The sequence below is a fragment of the Lissotriton helveticus genome, chromosome 5_1, assembly GCF_964261635.1.
Source record: "Lissotriton helveticus chromosome 5_1, aLisHel1.1, whole genome shotgun sequence".
In the NCBI taxonomy this organism is placed as follows: domain Eukaryota; kingdom Metazoa; phylum Chordata; class Amphibia; order Caudata; family Salamandridae; genus Lissotriton; species Lissotriton helveticus.
In genome coordinates this window covers 1,324,872,715-1,324,898,852 of record NC_136065.1, presented here as the reverse complement: position 1 = coordinate 1,324,898,852, position 26,138 = coordinate 1,324,872,715, and the positions used below count along the sequence as shown (strand labels likewise).

At 43.7% G+C, this 26,138-nt stretch overlaps 1 protein-coding gene across 1 annotated transcript in view; it reads left to right on the top strand.

Annotated features, from left to right (window-relative positions):
- Nucleotides 1-26,138, top strand: part of PTPN7 (protein tyrosine phosphatase non-receptor type 7) — a 219,391-nt gene that overhangs the window by 158,159 nt on the left and 35,094 nt on the right. Inside the window, exons 7-9 of the mRNA XM_078644166.1 lie at nucleotides 1,740-1,850; nucleotides 10,108-10,265; nucleotides 11,066-11,179. Coding sequence (XP_078500292.1) covers nucleotides 1,740-1,850; nucleotides 10,108-10,265; nucleotides 11,066-11,179 — 383 coding nt within the window. The remainder of the gene's footprint in view (nucleotides 1-1,739; nucleotides 1,851-10,107; nucleotides 10,266-11,065; nucleotides 11,180-26,138) is intronic.

The window sequence follows — 26,138 nt, the reverse complement described above, 5'->3', positions numbered from 1 at the left end:
AGGGCCAATGGTGACCGGTACTGTAAGAGCTTCTGGTAGTCTGGTAACTGTGTTAACCTCATTTGTCTCCATTCCTCTCAGTGGTTGTGTCCCCATTCTCTCTATTCCTGCTGAAATCCTTCCCACTGTAGCTCCCCTGTTTCCCTTGCAGAAGCTCCCGTTCCTCCTTTTGAATCTGGATTATATGGAGGTGGACATTCTGCCAACAACCTCTCCAAAAGACTGTCATCTGTGTCGCTATCATCTTCCTCTTCTCTTCTCTTTTGGGCATCTCTTACCTTTACTGGTAATGGAAATAGTCTATCTCCCTCAATGGTGTCTAACCTCCATCTTTTCGTCACTGCATCCCACCGTGCATCCCGAATTGCCCTGATCAATTTCTTCACCCTTCCCTCACTTCAATCTCTTTTCCTCACATACGCTTCTCTTATCCATGCATCTAGTGCCTCAAACTGAGTTGGTCTAGGCAAAGGTCGCAATACAGCCATCACAGACTTCAAGTGATACAACACATCAAATCTGAATGAGCCATAACATGGGAAAGCCAAATCTCCCTCCTTCTCAGTCATCTTTTGCCATTTCTGAAGCCAAAGTATTGTATGGAGCCCTACATTCATGGCCATATAATGAGCTGGGGTATCCTCAGGTGGTGCTTCTTCCCCCACTCGAGTTACTACTCCTCTATCTCCCCTACAAAGATCCTGCAATACTCTAAAACATTTCATGATGAAATCAACTCTTTTACCCACAGTGTTTCCGTTTTACTTCCTGATGTTAATCCACCAATACCAGTGCAGCGTTACACTAACTGGCCTGTCAAAGCGCGGCACACTTCAACGTCACTCTTCCTCCTCACGCAGCAGATCCCCTCTTTCACAATTCTCCTCGAGCACTCTCACATGTCTCACTCATACAACAAGTAATTGTCTGTCCACAAAACGACTGGACAATCACTTGATTGACGGTCTGTCCCCCATACGACCGGACAGCCACTTATAATTGTCTACCTCAATTTGACAATTGCCTGTCCACGAAATGACAGGACAACTGCCCTCAACCATCTGTCCACGAACGGCCTGGCGGTAAAATAAATAGTTGATAGGGTCCAATCACTCGATTATACACACAGTAACCCACGACCTGCGTTGGTCACTCAAAACGCTCACTCTCTCTCTTTCCCTATCTCATGTGGGTTTGACGATGATGTCTCATGACTTCCACAATCAATGGTCGACAATTACAGCTCTGGGTGTCTTCTACACCACAATCTTTCTATCCTGGGATCTTAGGCTACTCGTCGAGCCCGACATAAAAAATCACATGGACCGCGCGCGCTCACAGTCCAAAACCACAATCACTTAACTCTAATTCCAACTCTGCAAGACATCACACAATCAAATCATCACCGCAATCTAACAACATCCCTATTCATACTTACTCCTCTGCAAACTGCTGCTTCCGCCGCACGGTCACTCTCCGTCGGTGTCCGCCAAACACCGTTGTTCTCCTCTCTCGATCTTCTGGGCACTTTCACACCACCAAACTCATAATCCGTCCCTAAGTTTGTGGCAGATAAATTTAACATGAGCATTGCGCTCAGTTATAAATGGTCAGGCTAGGCCGGATAAGAGAGGTTTCCTCATAGCTTTTGCATGTGAAGTATTATGCAGTTTCCTTTCTTGAGCACAAGGAGCCAATAACAATATAAACAAAAATCAATTGTATAATCTTTCTTTCAGAAATGTTTCCACTATTGGCCCGAAAAAGAAGGGACCTATGGGCGGTACAAAATTCATATCCAAGATGTGCAAGAATTTGCTGAATACAAGGTCAGGGAACTAGCAATCGAGGTAAGAAAAGGGAAGGTTGTTGTTATTGTTCTATTATTGGTGTTGGTGTTGTTTTGGTATTCTTAATTCTTGTTCTGTATATAACCAATGATTACAAGAGAATTCATAAGACATGGAAGTTTATTATAGTCGAGGATGCTGTCCTCATAGTAAACAAAACTCTGAATTGCATCCATCTGTCATTCAACAACTAGACCGCACTCTCTCGTGACCTATACAAGACTAGACTACTCAACATCTCTTTAGGAAAATCCTCTATACTCACCTTTCTTGATTGCTCGGAGCATTGTACATACAAGTCAAATGTGACTTCCATTCATTTTGTTTAAGAGGGGCAACATGACCAACCTTTTAAGTCCTGATTCCTTTCCGGTTATCCTTGTCACTCCAAGTTATTGTCTTTATCATCACTGTCCTATTTATGTGAGGGTTAGCCGGTTGTACGATGGTACAACGCAGGTAAATACATCGTAGGCCTTTACCACGCTTTTTTTTCAACACATGTTTTCACCATGAATATGCTTTTACAACGCACGTCATTACCACACATTGTTTTTATACAAAGAAATAATGTATTTGGGGGGACCCCCACACCCTTCAACTTACCTTAAATGCATGCGAAAGGCATGTATTGTAAAGGCATGCACGTGGTAAAAATATGTGTGCTAAAAAATCCGTGGTAAAGGCACAACAAGGTAAAAACCTCGTTGTTAAGGTTGTTTTCCTGAGTTTGCCTGATCCTGTAGACTGGATTTACCTTACCTTTGGGGTCAAAAGCATTTATGAGTATAAAAAGTACTACTGCAGAGGCACTCTTTTATGTACTCTTGCACCTCTTTGTGAATCTACCTGAAACATCCAACACCCTGATAGTAAAAGTGCACCGAGAGCGTAGTCCTTTCTATTTGTATTAATTGTAGATGAAAATTGAATATTCCAATTTTATTCCCATTTTAGAAGTTTTGGGGGAAGTCACAAAGGCACCTAAGAGTAGATAAAAAAGAACCACTGGAGTGCTAGCTGTACGTACTTCACAATCCTTTCATGAATAGGCCTCTCATATTTTTGGTCTATCAATTTATCACAGTCTCTATATAGCTTCCTGTTTCTCTAAAGCACTCTAATATGTCAGCAAAACTTTTTATTTAGGCAAGACAAGGTTCCAATAGATAATTAATTTAGTAACATGCACCAAATAAATAAAAAAAGGAAATACATAGAAAGTATTTGGCCTCCCTTTATAATCACCATAAAGAGACTGGGTCATTTCCTGATATCCCAAACACTCCCTATCCTGTATGATAAAAAACAACAGGGTCTAGAAGTGACACAATGCCAGATTGTGATGAGGAAGCATATATCCCCTATCACTCTGACTGTTTTTCACAAACTTTTTTACTTCACCTCAAAGCTGCCAAGTGGATTTGCGATTAAAATTACTTTTTTATACAGCAAAGAACTAGAACACTATGAGGAAAAATGATGGACTGGAATGAGGGCCAGAGTAAAAGCCAGTGGATGGGAGTTATTTAAGTAATACTATTGTTGTTGGCGTTGTTATTATTATTATTGTTCGTGTTGTTGTTTTTGTTATGTTGTTATTATTATATGAAATGGAAGAATATAATATTCAAACAAATATTAACAATGATTTGGGGGTTTTCTCAATACATCCACGTCTCATACAATTATTACTTCTGTTTCAAACTATTGTTATTAGTAGTAGTAGTAATGGTAGCAGCAGCAGTATTAGTTACTATTATTAATAATAATAATAACAATAATCATTATTATTATTAAGAAGAAGAAGAGGAAGTAGTAGAAGAAAAAGAAGAAGAAGAGAAAGGAGCAGGCTGTGATGATGTCCCTATTGTTATGAGTTGAAACATATCAATCAGATAGGCCATATAGTATATCCAATGTTGGGATGAGAACTAAGCAGTGCTTAAAATAAATATTTGAAAGATGACAACATGAGGAAGTGCATCAATTGCCCTAGAAGTCTGAAAATTTTCAAATGTACAAATGTGGAAGCAATGAAATCACCCTGCAAATAAAATAGAAATAGGTGCCACTTGCAATCTTTCTATGTTGCTAATTTTGACAATGAATACCAGAGTAAATATTGGCTTGCTTTGGAGCACAATAGCCTGTGTAGTCTTGAGCATTCAATTTTAATTGTACTAACTGAAGAGCAGCAATATGTCATCACTTGTAGTTTGATAAAGACTAATGTGGAGCAGATAGCCCAATGTTTAAAGATATATAAATGGGAGATAAACAAAATTGATCTTCAGTCCAATTCCAAGTCCAATGCTGAAATAATAGAATAATAAAGTGGAAAATGACAGCAATCGAAGGAAAAGGCATAGCAAGTGGCAGTTTCTGACCTCCTGGTTTTTTTGTTTTTAAAAAATTTTAAGATTTATGAGTTTGACCTGCTCTACTATGAACTTATTGACCTTATTTGATCCAAATATTTTCTGTGGCACAATTCTCTTGACACTTGATAAATACTGTTAGAACTGGGATTTCTGGTTGGCTAAGACTTGCGCCAAAGCCAGGCAGAAACCACCATTCTAGTCAGGGCAAGGGAGTCACACGCCAAGATAACCCCTGCTCACCCCCTTGGTAGGTTGGCACGAGCAGACAGGCTTATCCCTGAGACAATGTGTAAAGCATTTGCGAACGCACACAACAGCAACAACATCCTAGGCACACCACAAAAGGAACTCCACCCAAGGTTATATAAAAATAACTTTTGTATTATCAAAAACACATCAGATAGTATCACACAATATACATTGTGCCAACTGGCACGGGCAATATTCACACGGGATTATTTACATAGGACAGTGCCACGTGGGCCACTGTCAGGAACAAGCACTTGTTAGAACTAGTACTTAGAACAGTTGTAGCACAAACTGACAATTGTAGAACACCACCAGTAACCACTGGTAAAGATAGGTACACACTACGCAATACTAATAACCATAGGCCTAGATCACGCAGAGACACAAACTCACTAGTAAAACATACTAGGCGAAGCAAACTTCTAAGCATGAGCACCTTTAGAAGTATAACACAAGCATAAAGGCAAAGCACATTACGCAGCAATCACATTAGGCCTAACCAGTATAAATACAGTAGGCAATCTCCTCACTAGTCTAAAAACATTAGACCCTCCCCCCTAAGAATAACTCACATTTAGGGGCGTAACTCACAGAGTGAAAACATCTCAATAGCATAAACCTACATAGGTAAAACAACCTCTTAATCATAAACCAAAGTTTTAGAGGTATCAGATACAGGGTGCGCCAAACATACTGTTAACAATACATTTCCTAGCACCACATCACTCTAGCCCATAAATCACATTAGGCAATTATCATCACAACCATAGCGGAAAATCACATTGCGCAAAAATCACTTTAGGGCCTTGCGCCCTATCCACATACCAGCTCCCCTGGCCAACTGGCCATCTCAAGAAGGGGCTCAAATGCCCTGTGTCCAGAATGTCAGGGCGCGCTGCCAATGCAGCGCCAGTCAGGGGTGCGCCGCCGGCGCAAACCTAAACGTTGCAGCTGCCCACTACTTGCTGGGCAGCTGAGGACAACAACAGGGCCTAAACATTTCAGCTGGCACAAAGTGCTGCGCAGCTGTAGAAGGCCTGGCACCTCCGTGCCACTTCTGTCCCTCTCAGGGGCTCTCTCTCAATTGCGCCTAAACGGTGCAGCTGCCCCCTACTTGCTGGGCAGCTGTAAACTCAAACTGCGACTGGGGCTCTCACTAGCCCTCAGGAACCAAAACTGCGCCATGTTGGAGCCTTCTAGGACAATCCTGCGGCATGGCGCTCTCACTAGCCCTTAGGAAGAAAGACTGCGCAAAAGGTTGGAGCCCTCTGGCTCTAGAAATCCCTATGGCGTGCATGGGAGCCCTCTAGGCTCTTGAACAACTGGGCCCATTGGAGCACTCTGGCTCCTAAAGTACAATAATGCCCCCGGGAGCCTCGTGGCTCTAAACAACAATGCCCTCGCACTAGTGGAGCCTCTCAGGCTCGAATTGCAAATGTCCACTGGAGCCTTCTGGCTCTGAGAATGAACACGCCCGCAGGTTTAGGAAGTCATTACCAAACCGTTGGGGCAGCCCACTGCCATCCGGGGCCGCCCTAACTACCACCAACATACTGGGCCTTCAATGGGCAGCACCACTTGGCCACCCGAATCCCCCCCCAGCCCTTTAACACTCACCGGGCTGTTGTGTGGGCGGGGGCTCCTCCTCTCGCGAAGTGGCAACGCTTCTCCTGCGGGGCTCCCCTGGGCTCCTGGGAGCGCTGCGCTGTCGTCGGCGTCCTCACTGCCATGTGGATTCACTCGGGCCCCCTCCTGGGACCCGGGGCTCGCTGCCATCACTGCGGGGCTCTCCCTTCCGCATGGGAGCCCCGCAAAAGCTTGCGCCGGCATCTTCCGGCATGAGGGCAGGCAGGCAGCATCTCCGGTCTCCCTCTCCATACGGGAGACCGGCAACGTAGGGCAAAGGCTTCCCCCAGGCAGGGGGAAGCGGAAGTGACCGCATCCAGGCCCCGCCCACAGTCAGACGGGCTCGGGCCTGGCTTCCGGTTTCGCCGCGGCGGCGGCACCGGCTTTTCCTTTTCTCGGGGGCAAGAGGGGTAGGCACCCTCGGAATTAAATAAAATAAAACCCTGGAGTGATGCAGGGTGGGCACCTGCAATTGCGGCAATAATCGGGGTAGGCACCCTAATTTACAAGAATACCAATGCGGGGGAGGAGGAGCTACGCTAGCAACCAAGATGGCCGCATAAGCTCCCGGCTCCGTCGACCTCTGTCGCTCGTGGACATATCCTGTAATTAATCCTGACCTCCCGCCCGACTCCCGTGTGCCTGAATCGTTGCTGAGCCTGGGGGTGCAATCCCGGAGTCTTAATTTACTTGAATGACGAAGTTACACCGTCTTTCATTTCCGGCCTATCCCAGCGTGTGAGCCCGGGCCTCGAGTACTGACCCTGCCAGGTTTCAGTTGAACAACATCGGCCGCGGGTACCTGGCGGAGTCCGGTCTCATCGGAGTGAAGTTTATCCTTTCGATCCTGGTGGTGGTTTCAGGTCCTGGTGAATACTGAACAGACGGCGACAAGGTGTGTCTGCGGCTGTGGGTGGGGGGCCAGGTCCCGGGGACCCTGCTGCCTCTCTCGGGGTCCGCGGGTGGGGCCCCCGCTCGCAGAGGCGGTGTAAAGATCGCTAAATTTACATGTCGCCCATTGCTTCCGTCCACCCCGCTCCTGCCTGTTTCCCCGGAGTAGCCGGCCTCCGGGGTTAAGGATCTGCTTTGTTGTCGTGCGAGCGGAGATGGATCGGAAGGAGTGTGGGCCATCGCTGAGGACCGTAATGGCCGCCGTCGGGGCTCTTCACTCGCACCTGGAGGCCATTTTCCACAGACTAACCGTAAAGACTGAGACTGTGTGTTCGAGACCGGACTCCGGCCCTCTGTTGGACCTGCAACGAACGGTGATTCCCGCGCAGCTTGGTTTACCCCGAGAGGAGGACCCCGAATGGTTCCATTTGTTTACGCACGAGCAAAGTGGTACATTACTGGAGCCCCTGAACAACTAGTACAATCAACAGAGCCATCACCCGCGCAGGACCCGTTCTTTCTTTTGCTCCTGGAGACTTTCTTCAGTACTTTTTGGAATGACTTCCGTATATTTGGTGGACTTCGAGACTTAACATTTTTGACCCTTTCTGGCTGTATTGGTCTCCATTTCCTAAAGCGTTTTGACTCTCCTGCTAATATGGTGGTTCTGCTGGATGGGGTTTGTGCGATGGATCGGAAGGGCCAGGGTTGAATTTGACTGTCTGAGTTCGATACAATGACTTCCTTTTGGCTCTGCCGGGTGGTGTTCGTACGATTGATCGGAGGGGCCAGGGCGGAGTTTGATTGTCTGGGTTTGATATAATGGCTTTGTTTGATACGGGATTTGCTGCCTGTGCTGCTTCGGGAGTTAGGCGGGGGGGGGGTTCATAACTTCCCCTATCTGTTGGCTTCCTTGTTTTCTTAACTCGCTGTATGACGTAGGGGCTGTCTGCTCTGACGGGGGGGGAGTCCGAGAGCTCGTTTTGTATGACTTTTCCTCCTCCATCTTTTCCCTTCCTTGGGGTTTAGTTTAGTGGGCGACAGGCACGCTGCTAGTGGGGATAGGCCGTAGCCATCTGCAGGGGTGCAGGGTGGGGGGATGTTTTTTTTTTTGTTTTTCCTTTATTTTGTTTCTATGGCCTTTTCTTCCTTTTCCCTTTTTCCTTTCTACAAGAGATGTGGCGTATTATCCTGAGTTGCTCTGCCTCTCATATTCGGGTGTCAAGTAGTTGATATCTATTACCCTGATCACGGGTGGAATGGCGCGGATACTGGTGGCTGTTAGTGATCTGTAACGCATTGTTTTGCTCCAGTTGTATGCCTTTATTGTTGATTTACAGATGCCTTTAATTGATATGTACTTCGTCGACCTATCTGCCCGCTCACTGCTGTAATGTGTTCTACTGTATGACTCCCGATATGGCCATTTTTCCTCTTGTATTATAATCAATAAAAATATATATAAAAAAAGAATACCAATGCGGGCATAAGGCAGGGTAGGCTCCTGCCTCATTAAAAATAGGAAAACGCGGGCATAATGCAGGGTGGGCACCTGCAAGGAAGTCAAGGGCAAATTAAGAGACAGCGTTCCCAGGCGCTAGGGCAGGCAAAAGGTCTTGTGGCTAAAGGGGATCAGTCCTCAGGGGAGAGATGAGTCCAAGGGTCCTAAAAGATAAGAAGGGCATCCAGGGGCAAAGCAGGGCAGAAGGGTCCCCATAGTTCCTCCAGTAATCCAGGACATCAGCAGTGCAGGGGCTGGGCAGGTCCCAGGGAGGCAAGCCTTCCCCTGGATCCCAGCAGCAGCACGCCCCTGGCAGATTCAAGTAGGCAGACAAGAACATTGAACATGAGGTCACAGCCTCATTTTATACATGGAAATCCCTTTGTCTCTAGGGTGCAGGGTGGGGGAAAAACCAGACGCAGATGGTTTTGGAGCACTCTGCTATGCTCAGCCCCTCTCACTGTTCACTGGCCAGGCTAGGGTCATCAGTCGCACCACAGGGGGCGGAGCCAGCATTGTGGAGGGAAAGCCCAGCCCTATTCAGGTCCCAGGTGCACTCCTCCCCAGCAATCAACATGCATAGCTCTCATTCACCACCGGGGCAGACCCATCCTGATTTCTGGAGCCAGGCACACCAGCCAGCTCCAGCCAATCACAAGCCAGCACATTCACTGCACAGACACACCAACTTCTAGAAGTAGCACTTCCACACTAGACACACCAAAGCCGCACACATCATCACACAGCATTCAATCTCACGAGTTCGCACATACCAAACTCGACCCTGCACTCCCCACACATCAGGAACTACCATGGTCACACATATTCCCCATGCATTCCTATGGGAGGGCAGGTCACTCTCACCACACCTACACAGAGAGCGCACGCATTTTACACTGGACCACAGTGAAAAAGTGCGCAGAGACCCAAAATAACCAACACCAGGTTACAGAAACAGGCTAGGAAAAAGCTAAAAGTTTCGGGGTGAACCTGCCAAAAGGGCCAGGTCCAACAAATACCATCTGCATTTTTAGTACCAGTTGAAAAGGTATACTATTTTTATACACTGACACAGCTGTTGGAACCAGCAAGAAAATGATAACGCATTATCTGACAAGAAGTTGTCATTTATGAGTCATCAGCAACTGCAAAAGTTTTCTCTTTGCTGACCCTGAAAATGAAGATATTACATTACGCTTAGTGCAGTGTATTCACCTCCATTGAATTTCTCAGGTACAAATGATGTGTCATGTGTCATCTTGTGATGCCATGGGCCTGAAGTTTATGTGATGTAGCTTTCCATCATGTCACTAGCGGGACAAATGATCACTTATGCTACCCAAAAGATTTTTTTTCTGAAAAGATATCAATGTATAAGTGTCAGCTTATTATTGGGTGAAAGCTGAAATGTTGCATTTTTTGGGCTCCAAATGCACACAATGGTGAACACAACAGAGAAGAAATACATCAGAGAGATTGGACTGAAATGTATTCATTTTAATTCTTAAGTAGTTTCAAAGTGGTGAAGAAAGTAGAAACAATGTTATAGTTTTACTTTTGTAAGCTACCTACACTGTAGCACCTTTCTCTTTGCTTCTCTGCCCAGCTGCAGGATGAACGACGGCATGTGAAGCACTACCTGTACTCATCGTGGCCGGACCATCAGACCCCAGAGAGTGCCAAGCCACTGTTGAGACTGCTGGCCGAAGTGGAAGATAGGACGCAGGTGGAAGATGGTAGAGGTCCAGTAGTTGTTCACTGCAGGTAAGAGGCTGGCCAGACAGGCAGCATACTAGCCACATGGCACAGTTACAGAGGTTTTTGATGTGTGATTCTTGGGCCGTATTTTACAAAGTACCTCGGGAGTACAACAGGCGATTGCGCCCGATTTACACACCACCAGGGCACTTTGGTATTACAGACGGGGCCCACAGACGTTGGTGTGGCCCCACCTGTAATACGTATAGCACTGGCCCACATATAGCACAAGCGCTCTCTTTAGAGGGCGTTCCCTCTTTTGCATTGGGGCAATCTCTTTGCGTCGTATTATAGATGCAGGCACAAAGGTAAAGATGCTGGGTGCGCTGACAGTGTCAATGCGCACCCTGATGGCAGCCCTCTGGAGGGGCTGAAGGGGGTCCTGTGGACCCCCCAGATATCTTATTGCATTAGTGTTAGGTTTTGCTGTCATGCGTGAGCCTTAGAGGCAGTGCTGTAGGCTTGGCTTGGTGACGCAGAATAGCATCTCTTGCATCAAACTAAAACTGAAGGAAAGATAGTGAGGCAGATAGCGTATATAAACAAAAGGATTTGAGGTCAGATGCGATAAATTTAGGGAGCATTCAAACCTTTATTGCTATTGTGAATTCCAAGTGGCTTTAGATAATCAACAGAGCATTCTCAGATATGTTATAAAGGTGTACGAATCACTGGTTGTCTAATCATGATATTTCAGTAGGCTCTGCTTGCTAAGGCTACAAACCCTGGTAATACAAAGTTATTCATGTGTATGCCTCAGGACTCTCCACATAATGCTGGTTGGTTATAACTTTTGTTCCACCCAGTGCAGGGATTGGCCGGACGGGCTGCTTCATCGCTACCAGCATTGGATGCCAGCAGTTGAAAATGACGGGCGAGGTAGACGTCTTGGGAATTGTTTGCAAGCTTCGCCTAGACAGGTATGATGCATGGAGCAGAGCAAGCAAGTTGGTACTGCCTTCAGTGATTCACATTATTGTATTTAGTCAAAAGTTAAAACATAGAAATATGGATGTCTGGAAGGTATTCACTGTAATACCTACATGGTTATCCTTCAAAGTCATAAATGTGCTATTGGTTTTGGTTCGGGCTGGATTGCACTAAAATAGTTATAGCAGGTACTGCAAATTCCAACGAGAAGTAAATTAATAATGTTTCCCACAAAGACAAATCAAGGGGAAATTGGTATGTTCAAAGAACAGAAGGATGGAAACCTGGTAGGCGTTCAAAGTGAACAGCTGTAAATAATTTCGATTACATTTAGGTGCTAACTTTTGGGGTTTTCGACACCTATTGCACTATTAAAGAGAAAATTGCCTTTTTATCTTGGAATTGATTGTTGGTGTTGAAAGTTGTTTATTCGGTTCAGTTTGTTATTTAGCTAGTCGAACATACCATTTTTACACTGGATGGAATTAATGTGTGAAGTTGGCAGGAGTTAGATCACCAAACATAGTGAAGTTGGGGATTACGGACGCGAGGAATACATGTAATTAGATTTTTCGTAATTATGTGAAATTTCTAAAAAAAAATATGAGAAATTATGTCGATTTATACGAAATGTAAAAACCTGCTTTTAGCAATATATTTAATCATAAAATTCCTACTTGTGTTTGCTTTATAAACGAAGACGCATTTGTAGCTAAAAAATGGTATTAGCAACACAAGCATTTGTTCTGGTCATGTAGTGCTCCCATTAGTTTGCTATAATGTTATTCCACATATGGAGTGTATTTGCAAGGCATGGTGTAACAGCATACTTTAGCAACAAGCATAATATGAAATCACTGAAATTACGTGAGATTACGCTGCTGCAATAGAAATTTCACCCGGGCCTCGTCACTATGCTGGACGTAGACATGAAAATGTCAAAATTAGGTTACAGAAAGTGATCCGCATAAATAAACTAATATTTATCGATTTTTAACCATTTCAGCAAATTAATACAAATCCGAGTACTGTGATTACCAGCACAATTATATTACCACTCCAAATGATTAAAGAAGTTACTGAAATCGATCAAAGGAACATTTGGCAATAAATGGAGTAATACTTGAATCCCAAAAATACATATATATACATTTGCTAACCTAAATGCTACCAAAAATGTATATTCCACACCCATCTTGGAATATATAATTATTCAGAACGAGAATTACAATAAAAAACAAATACGTATATATATATTGCCAATGAGAAGTTATAGTTAGGTCTGGGTTTGCATAGGAAATTCCTTTTTTGGTTTGCTAATAACTTCTTAACTTTGGAGCCATTTGACAAATTTTCACCAAACTTTGCAAAAAAGTGCTCTTTTTTGTCTAGTGTCGGCATGGAAAGTTTCAGGGTGATCGGTCAAGTGGTGGCTGACAAAAATGAGAGGGTTCCAAAATGAAAAATCCATGTTCAATTATCATAACAATTTTTTAAAAAAGCTAAAGCCCAAACTGCTGAACGGAATTACGCCAAAATTGTCAGGAAGCTAGTTCCTAGTCCAGAAAGTGTGATTTTTGTGATTTGGTGTAAATCTATTCAGTAGTTTTTAAGAAATAAGGGGTCAATTATATTTGCATATGTGGGCGGTTGGGTTTGAAGGACATAAGCCCAATTAAAAAAAAAAAAAAAAAGAGCATTCTGATTGGCCAAGGGAGGGTCTTTTCACTTGGACCATTTGGCTCCCACGGAAGCAAGCACTCTGATTGGTTGGCCACAACATGAACAAAAATGTTGTGGCTGCAATTACATGACACAGGGACAATGGGGCACATGCATCATTGGTTTTTGCATTCGCAAACGGTGCGAATCGGAAAAATCGGCCGTTTGCGAATGCAAAAACCATTTTTGGGATGCATCAAACTTTTGTGCACAATTCGCATTTTTTAGCATTTCTAAAAAATGCAAATGCATTTAAGGAATCGCATTTGTGCGATTCCTTAAATGCAATGCATCATTTTTTTTAAAAATTGCGAATTTGAAAATTGGAAGTGCAAATTAACACGAGGTTGACCCTCGTGTTAATTTGCGAAAAATAAAAAAAAAGCAAAAAAATGCATTTTTTAAACTTGCATGTTACAGACACACATGTCCTTAGGACATGTGTGTGTGAAACATCCACTTAAAAATACATTTCAGGGGTGCAGGGGGGTCCTTTGGACCCCCCTGCACCCATGGAATGCATGAACAAATTGCGAATTTGGAAATGCCTTCCCATTGACTCCTATGGGCCTTTTGGCCCATAGGAGTCATGGGAATTGTGAAAATGCAGTTAGGAATTCGCTATTTATTTGGAATTCGGTAAAAATAGCGATTTTTACCGAATCCCAAATAAATAGCCAAAAAAATGATGCATACCATTTTGCGATTCTTAATTTGTGATTTGGTAATTTTCGCAAATTAAGAATCGCAAAATCATACAATGATGCATGTGCCCCTTAGTTCCCTGTCCTGAAAATGTTTTACAAAAATATATAGTGGGCAGGATATGGATACCCAGCCCCCCTAGCCCTTATTGGAGGGGCCCAAAGGTAGCCAACGGGGCCAAAATCTGAGAACAATTTCTGTTTCTGATGCAATGTGGGATCGAAGGAAAAAAAACTGTGGATTTCATTTTGTTTTTTAAAGAATAATTACTCATGGGATGTACCAGTGCCCTGGGGCAATTACAATATTTATTAAGGAAGGGGGTGTGCATTGGGCCCCCCTTCCCAAGCCAATTAGGGCCCCAGGGACTCACCCCTTTGGAGCCCAACGCAAGGTTCAAAAGGGAGGTGGGTTCACATCCTCCCTCCCCGAACTGATCATGGCCACACAGGGCCCAATACAGTATCCAGGCCTGTGGCCATCCCCCTCCCCAAACCAATAAGACCCAGTCACTGGTGCAATATTCAAAGGGGTTCACGCACCCACTCATGGTAAAAAAGAAAGCATCCCGTGGTATGGGTTCCCCAGAGCCTGTAAACCCTCTAAAGTCTAGGGAGGTGGGCCACATGTCCCCTCCCTATAATTATTTTAAAAGAGGAGTTCTGAGTGGGCACCGCGCCACAAAAATGAATAAAAAACGAGTGGCAGGAGTTGTTCATTTATTATTCTCCGCTCCTTGAAAGAGCTCCCTTAATGCTCTGCGAGGGATTTTTGTGTGTATTTTTGTGAACTTGATGGTGCCCCTAAAATAGAGAGGGGTAAGACTCGGCCATTTTTAATGTTGTGTGGGCTGCAGGGAATGTAGCAGCTCTCCAGCAATATTAAACATAAAATAGTAAGTCTCCTGGGTCATTAAATCCATGGCCCGAGGAGAACTAACTATTTTTTTTTTAAGCAAAAATTGTTGGAGCTCAATGCTCTTCAGCTAGAGTGCAAGGTTCTATTGTAGTTGCTCGTATGATCTAGGTCTCTGAGTCTTTCTTTCAACATTTTTCTGCCCAAAAATGCAATGATATAAACTATGTTAAAAGATAGACTTGCATTGTTTATTTTATTAAAAAGTATTAAACATTTTTAAAATTATCAACATTATTAAATATTACATTGTATGAAATGCTGAAATATATATTTTACAAAATATATGATGATTGTTGGAGAAAGATGATAGATCTATGTATATATTAATATGTTCATCCCTTAATAAAACCAATAGGCTCACTTTTTATATTTTGGTGTTGTGACTTTTTGACAAAGTAAGTAAGCCTGCCTGATTGCGGTCAGGCCCTTTGAGACCTACTGAATGCTACACATGCCATTGATGCCAAGTAGGAGGTCGAAGGATGGAATAAGCTAAAAGGCCGAGGAGAGTGGGGGTTGTCTAGGCACGTGGTTGAATGAAGGACCAGCGAGGCCACGACGTGATGGTGAACACAGAGAAATAAAGGTGGAAAGATGTATCAAGGAAGAGAGCTGTAACTATGGGGTACGCAAAGCTGCACTGTACCTTACATTATATTAAACATATATACACCTGTACCTTACATTATATTAAACATATATACACCTGCACAAACACCCATTTGCACAAGAACAAAATATTGAGGGGCAGATTTACAAGCCCCTTGCGACACAACGTTGCGTCACTTCTGTGACGCAGGGGCGGCGTAAACCATGTGCCATGTTGCACCGTATTTACAATGTGACGCATCTAGGGAGATGCGTCATGTTGTAAAGCCCTGCGCCACATTAAACCTGCGTCATGTTAGAAAAAGACTCGGAAAAGTGACGCAGTGAAATCTACAAGTCACTTTTCCGACGGTGCTGCGTCAAAACCATGCACCTGCTTGAAGCAGGCGTAAGGCGTGATGCAGCATGTTAAGTATGGGCAGCCACTGAGCATTGCTGAAGTTGCGTCGCGCTTGTGACACGACTCCAGCAATGTGCTGCCCTTACGCCATCAGATGCGTCATGCATCTGTTTATCCTTGCGCCACGATGTGCCGGCGCAAGGGTAAACTTGTGTGATGCATCTTACCTGGCGCATCCCTGCTGATATGCAGGGATGCGCCAGTCCTTGTAAATCTGCCCCTAGATAACTAGCAGACAAAAGGGTGAAATCAGCAATTACTTTCATACCGTTACTCTATCAGTATCTGGTATTAAATGCAGATAAGAACAAATTTAAAAAACTCCCTGTCACCCTGGTCATCCTTTAAAAGCACATTTAATACAGTGGTTATGGTAACCATCAGATGGTCATGTAGCTCTTGGTGTAATCAAGCAGTGAATCCTCCTCGTTTCTGTGTGTGACGCTTTAGCCTCCTTTACGGAATAAGTTGTCTTGTCTGTGCACAGATTTTCATATACAATGCAAGGTGTTTGGTATGTAGTTTGGTAACATATTATGAGGAGTGTTTTAATTGGATTCACAATCAATGGTACACTGGTGAATTTTGGGGATTTTTAGTTTTGCTTAATATTGACTTTTTCATTCATTTGTTTGTTCGACTGGTGCTGCTTGGTTTTGTTTTCATTCTAATATTTCACAGATTTCATCTTTGTAGTTTCTGATTTCTTCCTGTTTTGGGGTATCTTTCATATGCGAAAATGGGCCCAGTTAGTCTAATGTTCAAAATTCAATTTGACTATGTGGAAATTAATTGTAACTAATTAATGTTAACTCTTGTCGGGGAAAGGAGGACTGAAGATAGATGTTAAAGGAAATTCAAAAGGTATTTTAGGCAGAATGGCTGACTGGGACTGAAAAAGACAAAGGGAGGATGTCTGGGGCAAAACTATATGTTAAAAGGAGAATGGAAGAAGTCTGGAATATAGAGAACACGGTTTACAGAATAGATGGACGAAATGGGTATTGAATTAAAATGGATGATTGATAGTACTTCCAAAGTAAGGAAGGTAGATGGACTGAAGGTGAGGAAGGGTAGAGCCTGCAAGAATGATGGAAATGGGGATTATGGAAGAGGAAAGGATGGATGGAGTGATAGTGAATGGAGCAAGGGTCCCAAGACTGCATGGCAGTTAATGCTGAGGTGGATGAAAGAAGATGAAGGGAAGTGGATTGAAGGGGAGAAGGGATAAATATGTAATTGGAAGCAAGGAGAATGATTGAACAAGGAGCATAGAAAGTGTACATACATGGAGAGGTTAGGGAGTACATGGAAAAGAAGGAATAAGAGAGCATAAAGTGTTTGGGATGATATGAAGTGAAGGGGAGTACCAAGAACAGATAGAAGGAAGAAGGTAAGGAATGAGAATGCTTGGAAGTAGATAATAGAGTGTTTTGAGGAGTAGAAGGGATAGTGACATGAAAGAAGAGGAAGGAGAGCGGGTAGAAAGGTAGAAATCATGGCTTATAGAAGTCAAAAAGGAAAGCTGATAACACAGAAGAAAGACTATTAATGCAAAAGAGGGTGGGAGAACTATTGAAAGCAAAGAATACAGATGATTAGGTGTAGGAAAAAGTATATGTTGAATGGGAGGAATTAAAAAATATTTAAGCGAATCAATAAAGAGGCTAAGAGGAAGGATTGAGACCCAAAATAACAAGCACTAAATGGTAAAGAAGGATGCCTTGAAGCGAGTACATATGATAGTTAGAGGGGAAAGAAAAATATGGATGGAGAGCATAAGAAGAAGGAAATAAATGGAAGTGAGGGTAGGCGATGGATGAGGAGAGGAAGGAATACGGATGGGAGAACCGGAAACAAGGATGTATGGGAGGAGGGGAAAGGAAGCAGATGGGAGAGTGCAATGAGTAGTAGAAAGAGAAATATTTGAAAACAGAAGACATTGGATGGACAGAAAAGGGTAAGGAAGAGTTTATAGATGGATATAAGCACATTAAATATTGTAGGAAGGGAAATTAGGGTAAATTAAAAAAAGAAAATCCATAGAAGTTGAAGGAACTATGATGAAAGGTTATGAGGAGGAAGGTGGTGGGCGAACAAGAGGACAACGGATAGATGGAAAAGTAGGAAGGACGATCCATAGAAAAGGAATGGAGTGGATGGATTGAAGGGGGGGAAGGAGGATTAATGCAATAAAGAACAAATAATAGGAAGGAGAAAAAATAATGGAATACAAGTAGGTTGGAGAAAAGGAGAGATTAATGCTCTCTCACATTAGAATTCATAAGAGCAGTTATTTACTCAGCCCATCACTCAGTCACTTAGAGTGAATGAAATGGAGAAAGGAAGGAAAACAATATAATGGAGCAATATGAGCATAACGTTATCAAAGCGGGGTGAGAAAATAAGAGTGGTTTGGCTCCACTAATGTTCAATTTTTTAAGGTAGAACACTAGGGTCTGTATTATAAATAGGGTACACTTTTCCTGTTTTCACCACAATGCACTTTTAAACAAGTGCCCTGGGTGCAAACAGGGTGCAAACAGAGAGAGTGCACCTTATTACAATGAATGAACCATCCTCTGAAAATATCCCTGGCACTATATGTCTGCCAGTGCTATCTATCACAGAAGGGAACACAAAGCATCTGCAGCACCTTCTCTAATATCGTAGTGCCCTGTGGATGCAAAAATTGGGTGCAAACTCCCGTTGTGTCCCGGGCCACTATCTGTAATACAGCCCCAGAAGTAGTTCAGGCTAAAAATGTGTCCTTTGCAGATTAGCTCAGTACACTGTCACACTCCTGTGCCAAAGAAATAAATAGTTCTCTGGGCAGGACACTTTGTTTGGATGCTGTTTCAAACTGAGTTGTCTTTAGAGGCAGAGCAGGCACATGGTGATTATTTACAACATAAAAAATAGTTAATATTTAACAGAAGAAATGTGACGTTCAAATAGTCATTCGTGTTGAACTATGTATTAAAGGTACCTAGGACTCATGTACACCCCCTTAATTGTGAACAATATGCCTACATTGCCGAGCAATGCACCATCTATCATTTGAGGTAAAGCTAGTTCCAGCACATTCACTCCTGGGTATGTTCCTGATCAGTTTCTTATATGTCAGTGATTACCAGTCCACCTTCCAATTGCTGGACCACACGGGTGTCTTCAGGATAGAAGTATTTATCACTGTTGTAAGCGCTAAAGAAAACAGTGAGCAAAGCAGTGTGTTTGTTACAAAGATTCAGAAATAGAGCTGACCATAACGGAACTCCATAGTTCATGATGATAGCTTGAAAGAGGGCCTGGTTTACTTACTGGGTGAAATTATTTAAGAAGGATTCAATTGGAGGAATGGTGCTCCCACACACTGAAGCATCCACTGTTAGGAGGTCGAGCAATGCTTCACGATATCATGTGTTGCATACATTTAAAGTAATAGTCTGCACATGCTTGGCTTTTTCATGGGTTTCTTGTAGTAGTTTAAGTTCCTCATGGGCAATTTTGATGATTTCTTGTAATAGATGGTTATGGTGAAAATGACTTCAGAGGTAGCTTTGGATGTGATGGCCTACCCTGTGATCACTGTCATAATGAAGATTGAGTAGACATATCTGAAGGTCTGGGACTAGATTGAGGTGTTTGCCATGTTGTACATTACTGGAGGTAAATGTTGGCAGCAGCTTTTCAGAGCAGTAGTAGTAATTTACCATCTCAGGATTCAATGTGAACGTGTAGAATCTGCAACTATTTCTTGGCATGCTTTGTTGAGACCTGGCTCATCAGTCTGAAGAATGATGCAAAGAGTCAAAGGGATTAGAAACATCAGAGATCGCTAAATGTGATCATGATGGGAGGAGATAGGTGCCTTCAATAAAAGCAAAAACTCAAAGTACAGGGAAAGTTTTTCTATATGTTAATGAGCAAGTTGCGACTTTAAGATAAATCATGCTCATATAAGCGTGTTTCATGTATAATGTTTATATGGCAAACATTGCTTCTGCAAGTATGTGATAAAAATGTATTTTAATCACTGATATTCACTTCCTTAACCAACCAACCAATCAATCAATCAATCAATCAATCAGGGAATTGTGAAGTGTGCTACTCACCCGTGTGGGTCTCAAGGCACTGGGGGGGCTAATGCAGCTCTGAGTCAACCGAAAAGCCATGTCATGTGGCTCTTCCTGAAGGTGTGCATAGTTGGGGAATGTCTGATGTTGGCCGGGCCTTTGCCACATCGTAGGAGAAGGCACTTCAACCCATTCTGGTTCTGCGGATGAGCAGGGTTTTTGCTAGAACGAGGTTGGCGGAGCGGAAGTAGACTCTTTCATTGAGGTATTTGGGTCCGGCGTTGTGGAGGACTTTGTAGGCGTGGGTGAGTAGCTTGAAAGTTACTCTCTTCACGATGGGGAGCCAGATAAGGTCTTGCAGGTATTAGGTGATGTGATCATGTCGTGGGATGCCAAGGACAAGTCTGGCCGTGGTGTTCTGGATGGTCTTGAGTTTGCGCAGCAGGGATTTGTTGGTTTCAGCATAGAGGGCATTTCCGTAGTCCAGTTTGCTTGTTATGAGTGCTTGGGAGACAGTCTTTCTGGCTACAGGGGGATCCATTTGAAGATCTTGCAAAGGATGCGGAGGCTGTTGAAGCAGGTGGATGCGACGGCAATAATCTGGCAGGTCATGGTGAGGGAGGAGTCGAGTATGATGCTGAGGTTCTGGGCGTAGTTCATGGGGGCAGGGGGTTGCCTAGAGCGATCGTCACCAGGTGTTGTCCCAAGCTGAGGGGTTGAGTCCGAGGGCGAGGACTTCTGTCTTCCTCGAGTTGAGCTTCAGACAGCCGTTGCTCATCCAGGATACGATGTATTTAATTCCTTCCTGCAAGCTGAGTCTGGTGGCTTCAGGTTCATTCGTGAGGGAGAGGATAAGCGGGGTGTCGTCAGCAAAGGATACTATGCTGAGTCCATGCTGTCTGACGATGGAGCAAGATGAACGATGAACCAGAGAATTGCTTACTGTAAGACAGGCTTCTCCAACAAGTAGCTCATGAGCCTCTGGTAGCTCTCCCATGTGCTGAACAGTCTACTAAATTAGGAGTTTTTGCTTGATTTAAATAATATACACATACCTAAATATGAGACTGTATAGTCGATAGGAAAATGTGTTTCATTTCAGAACTCATAAGCTGATATTTGGAGAAAAATGGCTGAATTTCCAAAATATACAGAAAGCTGATAATTTAGAGATAAATTAAGTAGCACTGGAGAGACCTGTTACAAATGGAATTACCTTGGTGCCAGAGGCATTTATGTATTATCCATGTAGGGGCATTCCATATTGACAAAGACATGTTTACATTACTGCTGACACCATGCATGAAGCACTGAAGTGATTGTAAGTAGTAATCTTGCATATGGTGGTCACTAATGTAATCCTTGTGATCAGTACTACAACACTAATAATATTAATAACTCTTGATGAGTTTCATTGAATGTAAGTAGCTCTTAGTACAGAAAAGGTTGGAGACCCTGCTACAAGCAATGCACGCACTATGTATTTGAAGGTAGAATTAATTTAAATTTACATTTTACCTGTCAGCTATCATCTTCTCTAACCGTAAGCACATTAGGAAATTATTGCGTGGATTAGTGTTCTTTCTGCAGAAAACGGTATGTTTAAATCAGGGACTCCGAATCGGATAGTAAATGCATTCCAAAAGATTTGTGAAAAATGATAGTTTGTCTTCTTGCACACCAAGTTTGCTTTGCATGACTTGTTCACTTCTCTAACACTACCCTGGTTTCCGAACCTTTGAACATCTATTTCGAAATTAGGACCCCATGCATAAAGCCTTTCAGGAATTCATGGAAGTTTTCCTGACAGGTGTAAATGGTATTACTACTTTGAATTTCTCAGGCACAAGTGTGGAGAAATATGCAGTAGTAAAGTAGGAAGTGAACGAATCAGGACATGATTAGCCCCAGCAGTCTGTGACTGCCTTAAATATAAAACACTAAGGGCCAATCCCCCAAGATGTAAATCAGGCGCTGCTTTAGTTGACAGTCACAAATTCTCATATGACACTTTTCAACCTTGGAAATGGTCAAAGCTGTGCTCCAGCTTAGGCCTCTAAGACCTTATATTCTAGATTGGGAAGTGCAAGGGATCACCTTCAATCGAGGATGTATGGGAAGAGGTTTCCACATGGAACAAAAAAGAATCGAAAAGTGCAGCCTGCATTTTCCCAGGCTGGACATGTACACTGTGAAGACATTTTCGATGCCTTAAATGTATCCGTTGAGGTTGTTTATCACTATTGTATCACCAAATTGAAACCTAATCACATCGGTTTAGCACTTCACTCTCAAGGTAGTAATGCCAGAGCAGTCTCAGGCTACCTTAGGAAAGTGGTTGGAAACTCCAAACTCAATGAGGCATATAATATAATACTCAATAAATCATTATCGAGTCAGTGAGTTTACTTTATGAAAGCAAAAGTATTTTAATGTGCAGCTAAATAATATGCATACAAATACACTTATATACGCAAGCAACAGTTAATTAAATTGTGAAAATAACCATTTCAAACCTTTCCTAAACGGGGCTTCACAGATGACCAAGATTCACATCACCTACTGTAAAGCTTTATTACAGTGAACATCCTACCTAATAAATGTAGTCTGCTGGTATTATTTACAAAGTACCTACTGACAAATTGCATTCCTGCAGGCGCTAACATGGAACAATAATATCCCTAAAAAGCTCAATTGAAATAATATGGGCGATTTACAACACAGTGTGGCCGGCAGAGTTTGTCTATGTGATCACAATTGATAAGAAAAGGCTTATAGCTCTTGATAATCTGGGCATGCCCCGAGACGGTCGCTCCCCCACGCTCCCTGAGACAGCGCTTCTCCTCCTAGCGCCTGGTATCGTAGCCTGCTCACTCAAAAACTGTTCTCATTTGCGCTGCATTGCTGGGATATTTGTTGCCTGATAAATAATTGCCAATTGTGCTCATTTGCGCTGCATCGCTGGAATAGTGAGAATTCATTTTTATATGCTCATTGGTGTTAAGTTTTGACTGATCGCATCGCCTGCATTAGCATTTATTTGTGCCGCTTGTGACGCTAGCACTGCCCAGATCTCTGCTTTGCATCGGCTGTGCCCCTGTTTCGCTTTCTATTTGCATCCATTTTGTTGTTGTGACCACTCCCATCTCTCCTCCCCGCTCCCGCCTCCCAGCTGACCCTCCCTCGCCCCCGCCCCCTCCACTACCCATTTATGACAGATGCTTTTCCGCGCAGCGGTCGCGCGCAGCTGTCGGCCCCATGCGCGCCGAAGGTGCGCCAAAGGTAAGCCCGTCTACGCCCGTCCGCGCCTGGACCGCGCCCAGCGCCAGACCCCCTGGTCCTCGCAAAACCCACCCCACCCGCATAACGTACGCCGCCGCTTCCCTCTTTGCCCTCAACCCCGGACGCTCACCACAATGCTGCACAGCTACCCCAGGACACACCCATGGACCATTCGCCTGCCACTCCTGCAAATTCACCTGTATCAGGACCCACACCAAATCCACTTCCTCCAAACACAACACCGACTCTAACCACCTGAAGTGCATCCTGCTGAACACCCGCTCGGTCCATAGACACGCCACTGAACTCTGGGATCTACTCGACACTACATCGCCGGACGTCGCCTTCCTTACTGAAACATGGATGAATGCCTCATCAGCACCCGACATCGCCTAGCCATCCCGGACAATTACAAGATCATCCGAAAAGACCGCACCATCCAAACAGGAGGAGGCATCGCAATCGTCCATAAGAACACCGTCCGAATCACAACCAGCTCCGACGCCAACCTCGCGGCCGCCGAACACCTTCACTTCCAGATCCACACCGACCCCAGGACCACACTTAGAGGCACCCTCATCTACAGACCACCAGGAACCCGCACACAATTCAACGAAAACATCACTGAATTCATCAGTCCACATGCCCTCACATCTGAGGATTACATTCTACTGGGAGACCTCAACTTCCACCTGGAAAAGAAGAACGACAGCAACACCACCACCCTTCTGGACAACCTGGCCAATCTCGGACTCAAACAACTTGTTGACACCCCCACCCACTTAGCCGGACACACGCTCGACCCTATCTTCACCTCCAGCAAACACATCTCCTTCGATCACACCTCAACTCTTCACTGGACGGACCACAGCTGTGTCCACTTCAGCTACAATAAGACCACAACTCACAACCCCTCACAACCCATTCCTCGAAGAAACTGGAACAAAATCACCACCGACCAACTCACCACATCGCTTAACCAAAACCCTCCCGCCATTTCATCAGACCCAAACCAAGCCGCCACCAAACTCACACAATGGATTGCATTTAAACATTAATACATTCTTCACAAGAGAGACAAACAATACAGTTTGCCAGAGCTGAGAAAATGTATGATATCATAAACAATAGGTGCACAAAATAGACACAAGCACAACTCTAGCCATGCTCAACCTTTTTAGTGTTGAAGAGGCAGGTCCTCAGCGACTCCCATTTTGGGTACCTCACTTTCTTGGCAACACTCATGCCTTTCTAGCATCTGCCACAGCCAGCCATCCGAGAGCCGATACCAAAGTTAGACCGAGTCTGGCAGCTAGGAAAAGGTAGCCTCTACCCTAAACTTGGTTGTCCGTCCTGCACATCTCTGGTCTTAACAACATAGCAGAGCACATTTCTTAAAGGTTGGTGGAACTCTTCACTCGGTGTAGAATTTTGCAGTCTACCTGCTCCTTAGCTTACTGTGTCAATCTCACATTTCTGGACACTTCTGATCCATGCACTGGCTTCCAGTCTAAAAACACAACATTTTTAGAGTCCTCTGTACTAGGTTTACTGGGTTTAAAGTGCTGCATGGCTAAGGCCCTGATTTATTTAAGAGACATTTCCCCAGGTACTCTTTTTTCAGAGTGTGACACTCCTCGTTGGCTCATATCCATCAAATTTTGAAAATAAATAAAGTATTTCAATTAGGCTTCTCATTTGCTCATAAAGTAGCTACCAAATGGAATTCTCTTCCTTTGAGAAATCAAACCAATTTGTTGAGTTTTCAGAAAACATCTTAAAACGTGACTGTTCATACAGTAGGTAGGATATTTTTTAGTCTGCTCACTGCTTCCAGGACACATTCAGGTAATTGCACACTTTAGAAATATAATTAATAACTAACATTTCCAATACCTTTTCTGCAGCAAGGTTATCCTTTTCCCTCTAGGCAGATGCAGCTTCTCTAGAAGGGATAGGACCCAATGTCTCCAAACGGCAAGCTTATCCTCTGGTGGATGTAGTCCAACAAACAAATTTCTCCATCAGGCAGTTCCTCTTTTTCTCCAGGCACTCTACAGCTCTTATAGCATGGGCCTTGCCCACATTGTCTTTGCCTGGAAGGAAACCGGTAGTAAGAGATCCTGGCTCTCGCACTCAAGCAAATCCCCACTCCTTCTACATGCGAGTCTTTTCACTGGTCCTTGAGAACACTGTCACACTGACCTGGGATTCTACCTTGAACTTACCCTATTCTTCCAGGGAAAAATGTTGGTTCCAGAGATCTTTCTAGGGAGCTGGTTTTAGGCAGTTACTAACATTTGGTGTAATAGAACCATACTGGTGAGACTAAAGTGTTTTTTCTCTCACAATTCACATGGAAATTGGAATGGAGTCCTGAGTTCCCTGTTAGAGAAACCTATATCAATGACGCCTTTCCACACAGCTATGATATAACACTATCTGCAGTAATAACTCTGGGGAAGAATGAAGGAGCATGGGTTCAGTGAGTGTCCCTTCACATCATAGAGGGACCTTTCTCCCTCTTTCTTTCCATAGGAGGCTGTTCCTCTTCAAAAGACCTCAAGAATGTTCTACAGTCTACATCTCTGTATATCAGGCTTTCACCGCCTTCCATCTTGTGTGCCATCTACACATAGGGGATCGAAAAGAGTGTCTCTCCCCATACAATAAAGCTCTACAGATACACCTCATGTTCACCATAATCGACACATGCAACATGTACTGTGTACATGCACTCTCCATAGATGTCCTTAGAACCTACCCAGAGCCCCTTACCCTACCGCTCTACAAGCAACAGTCCTTAACGGTGGCAATACAGGATGCAGCTAATGATTCAATTTAAACAGAGCTTACAGTGTGTGAGCCTTGTTAAGGAGGCTCATCGCTCAGCTGAAGTCAAAATACCTGCAGTTAGATGTCAATAAACTGAGAGTTTTCAACAGTTAGGACCTATTTTCATACCACAGACAATGTAAAATTCTGTATTGGAGAACATGAAACAGGTCACACAGCTTTCCCAATCATACATCTAGAAAGCTGGGCATGCTTTGTGGATTCACACATGTAGCAAAACTGCACCTGGCTATAAGAGTACTCCCACAGGTGCAGATTTACTATTTTTTTTATCAGGCTTCATATGCTAGTAGAGTATATATGATACACAAATACTACACACTAATGTTCGGGGAAAAAACTGCAATTTATATCCCTGCCTAAGGGTATATTTATGGGTTT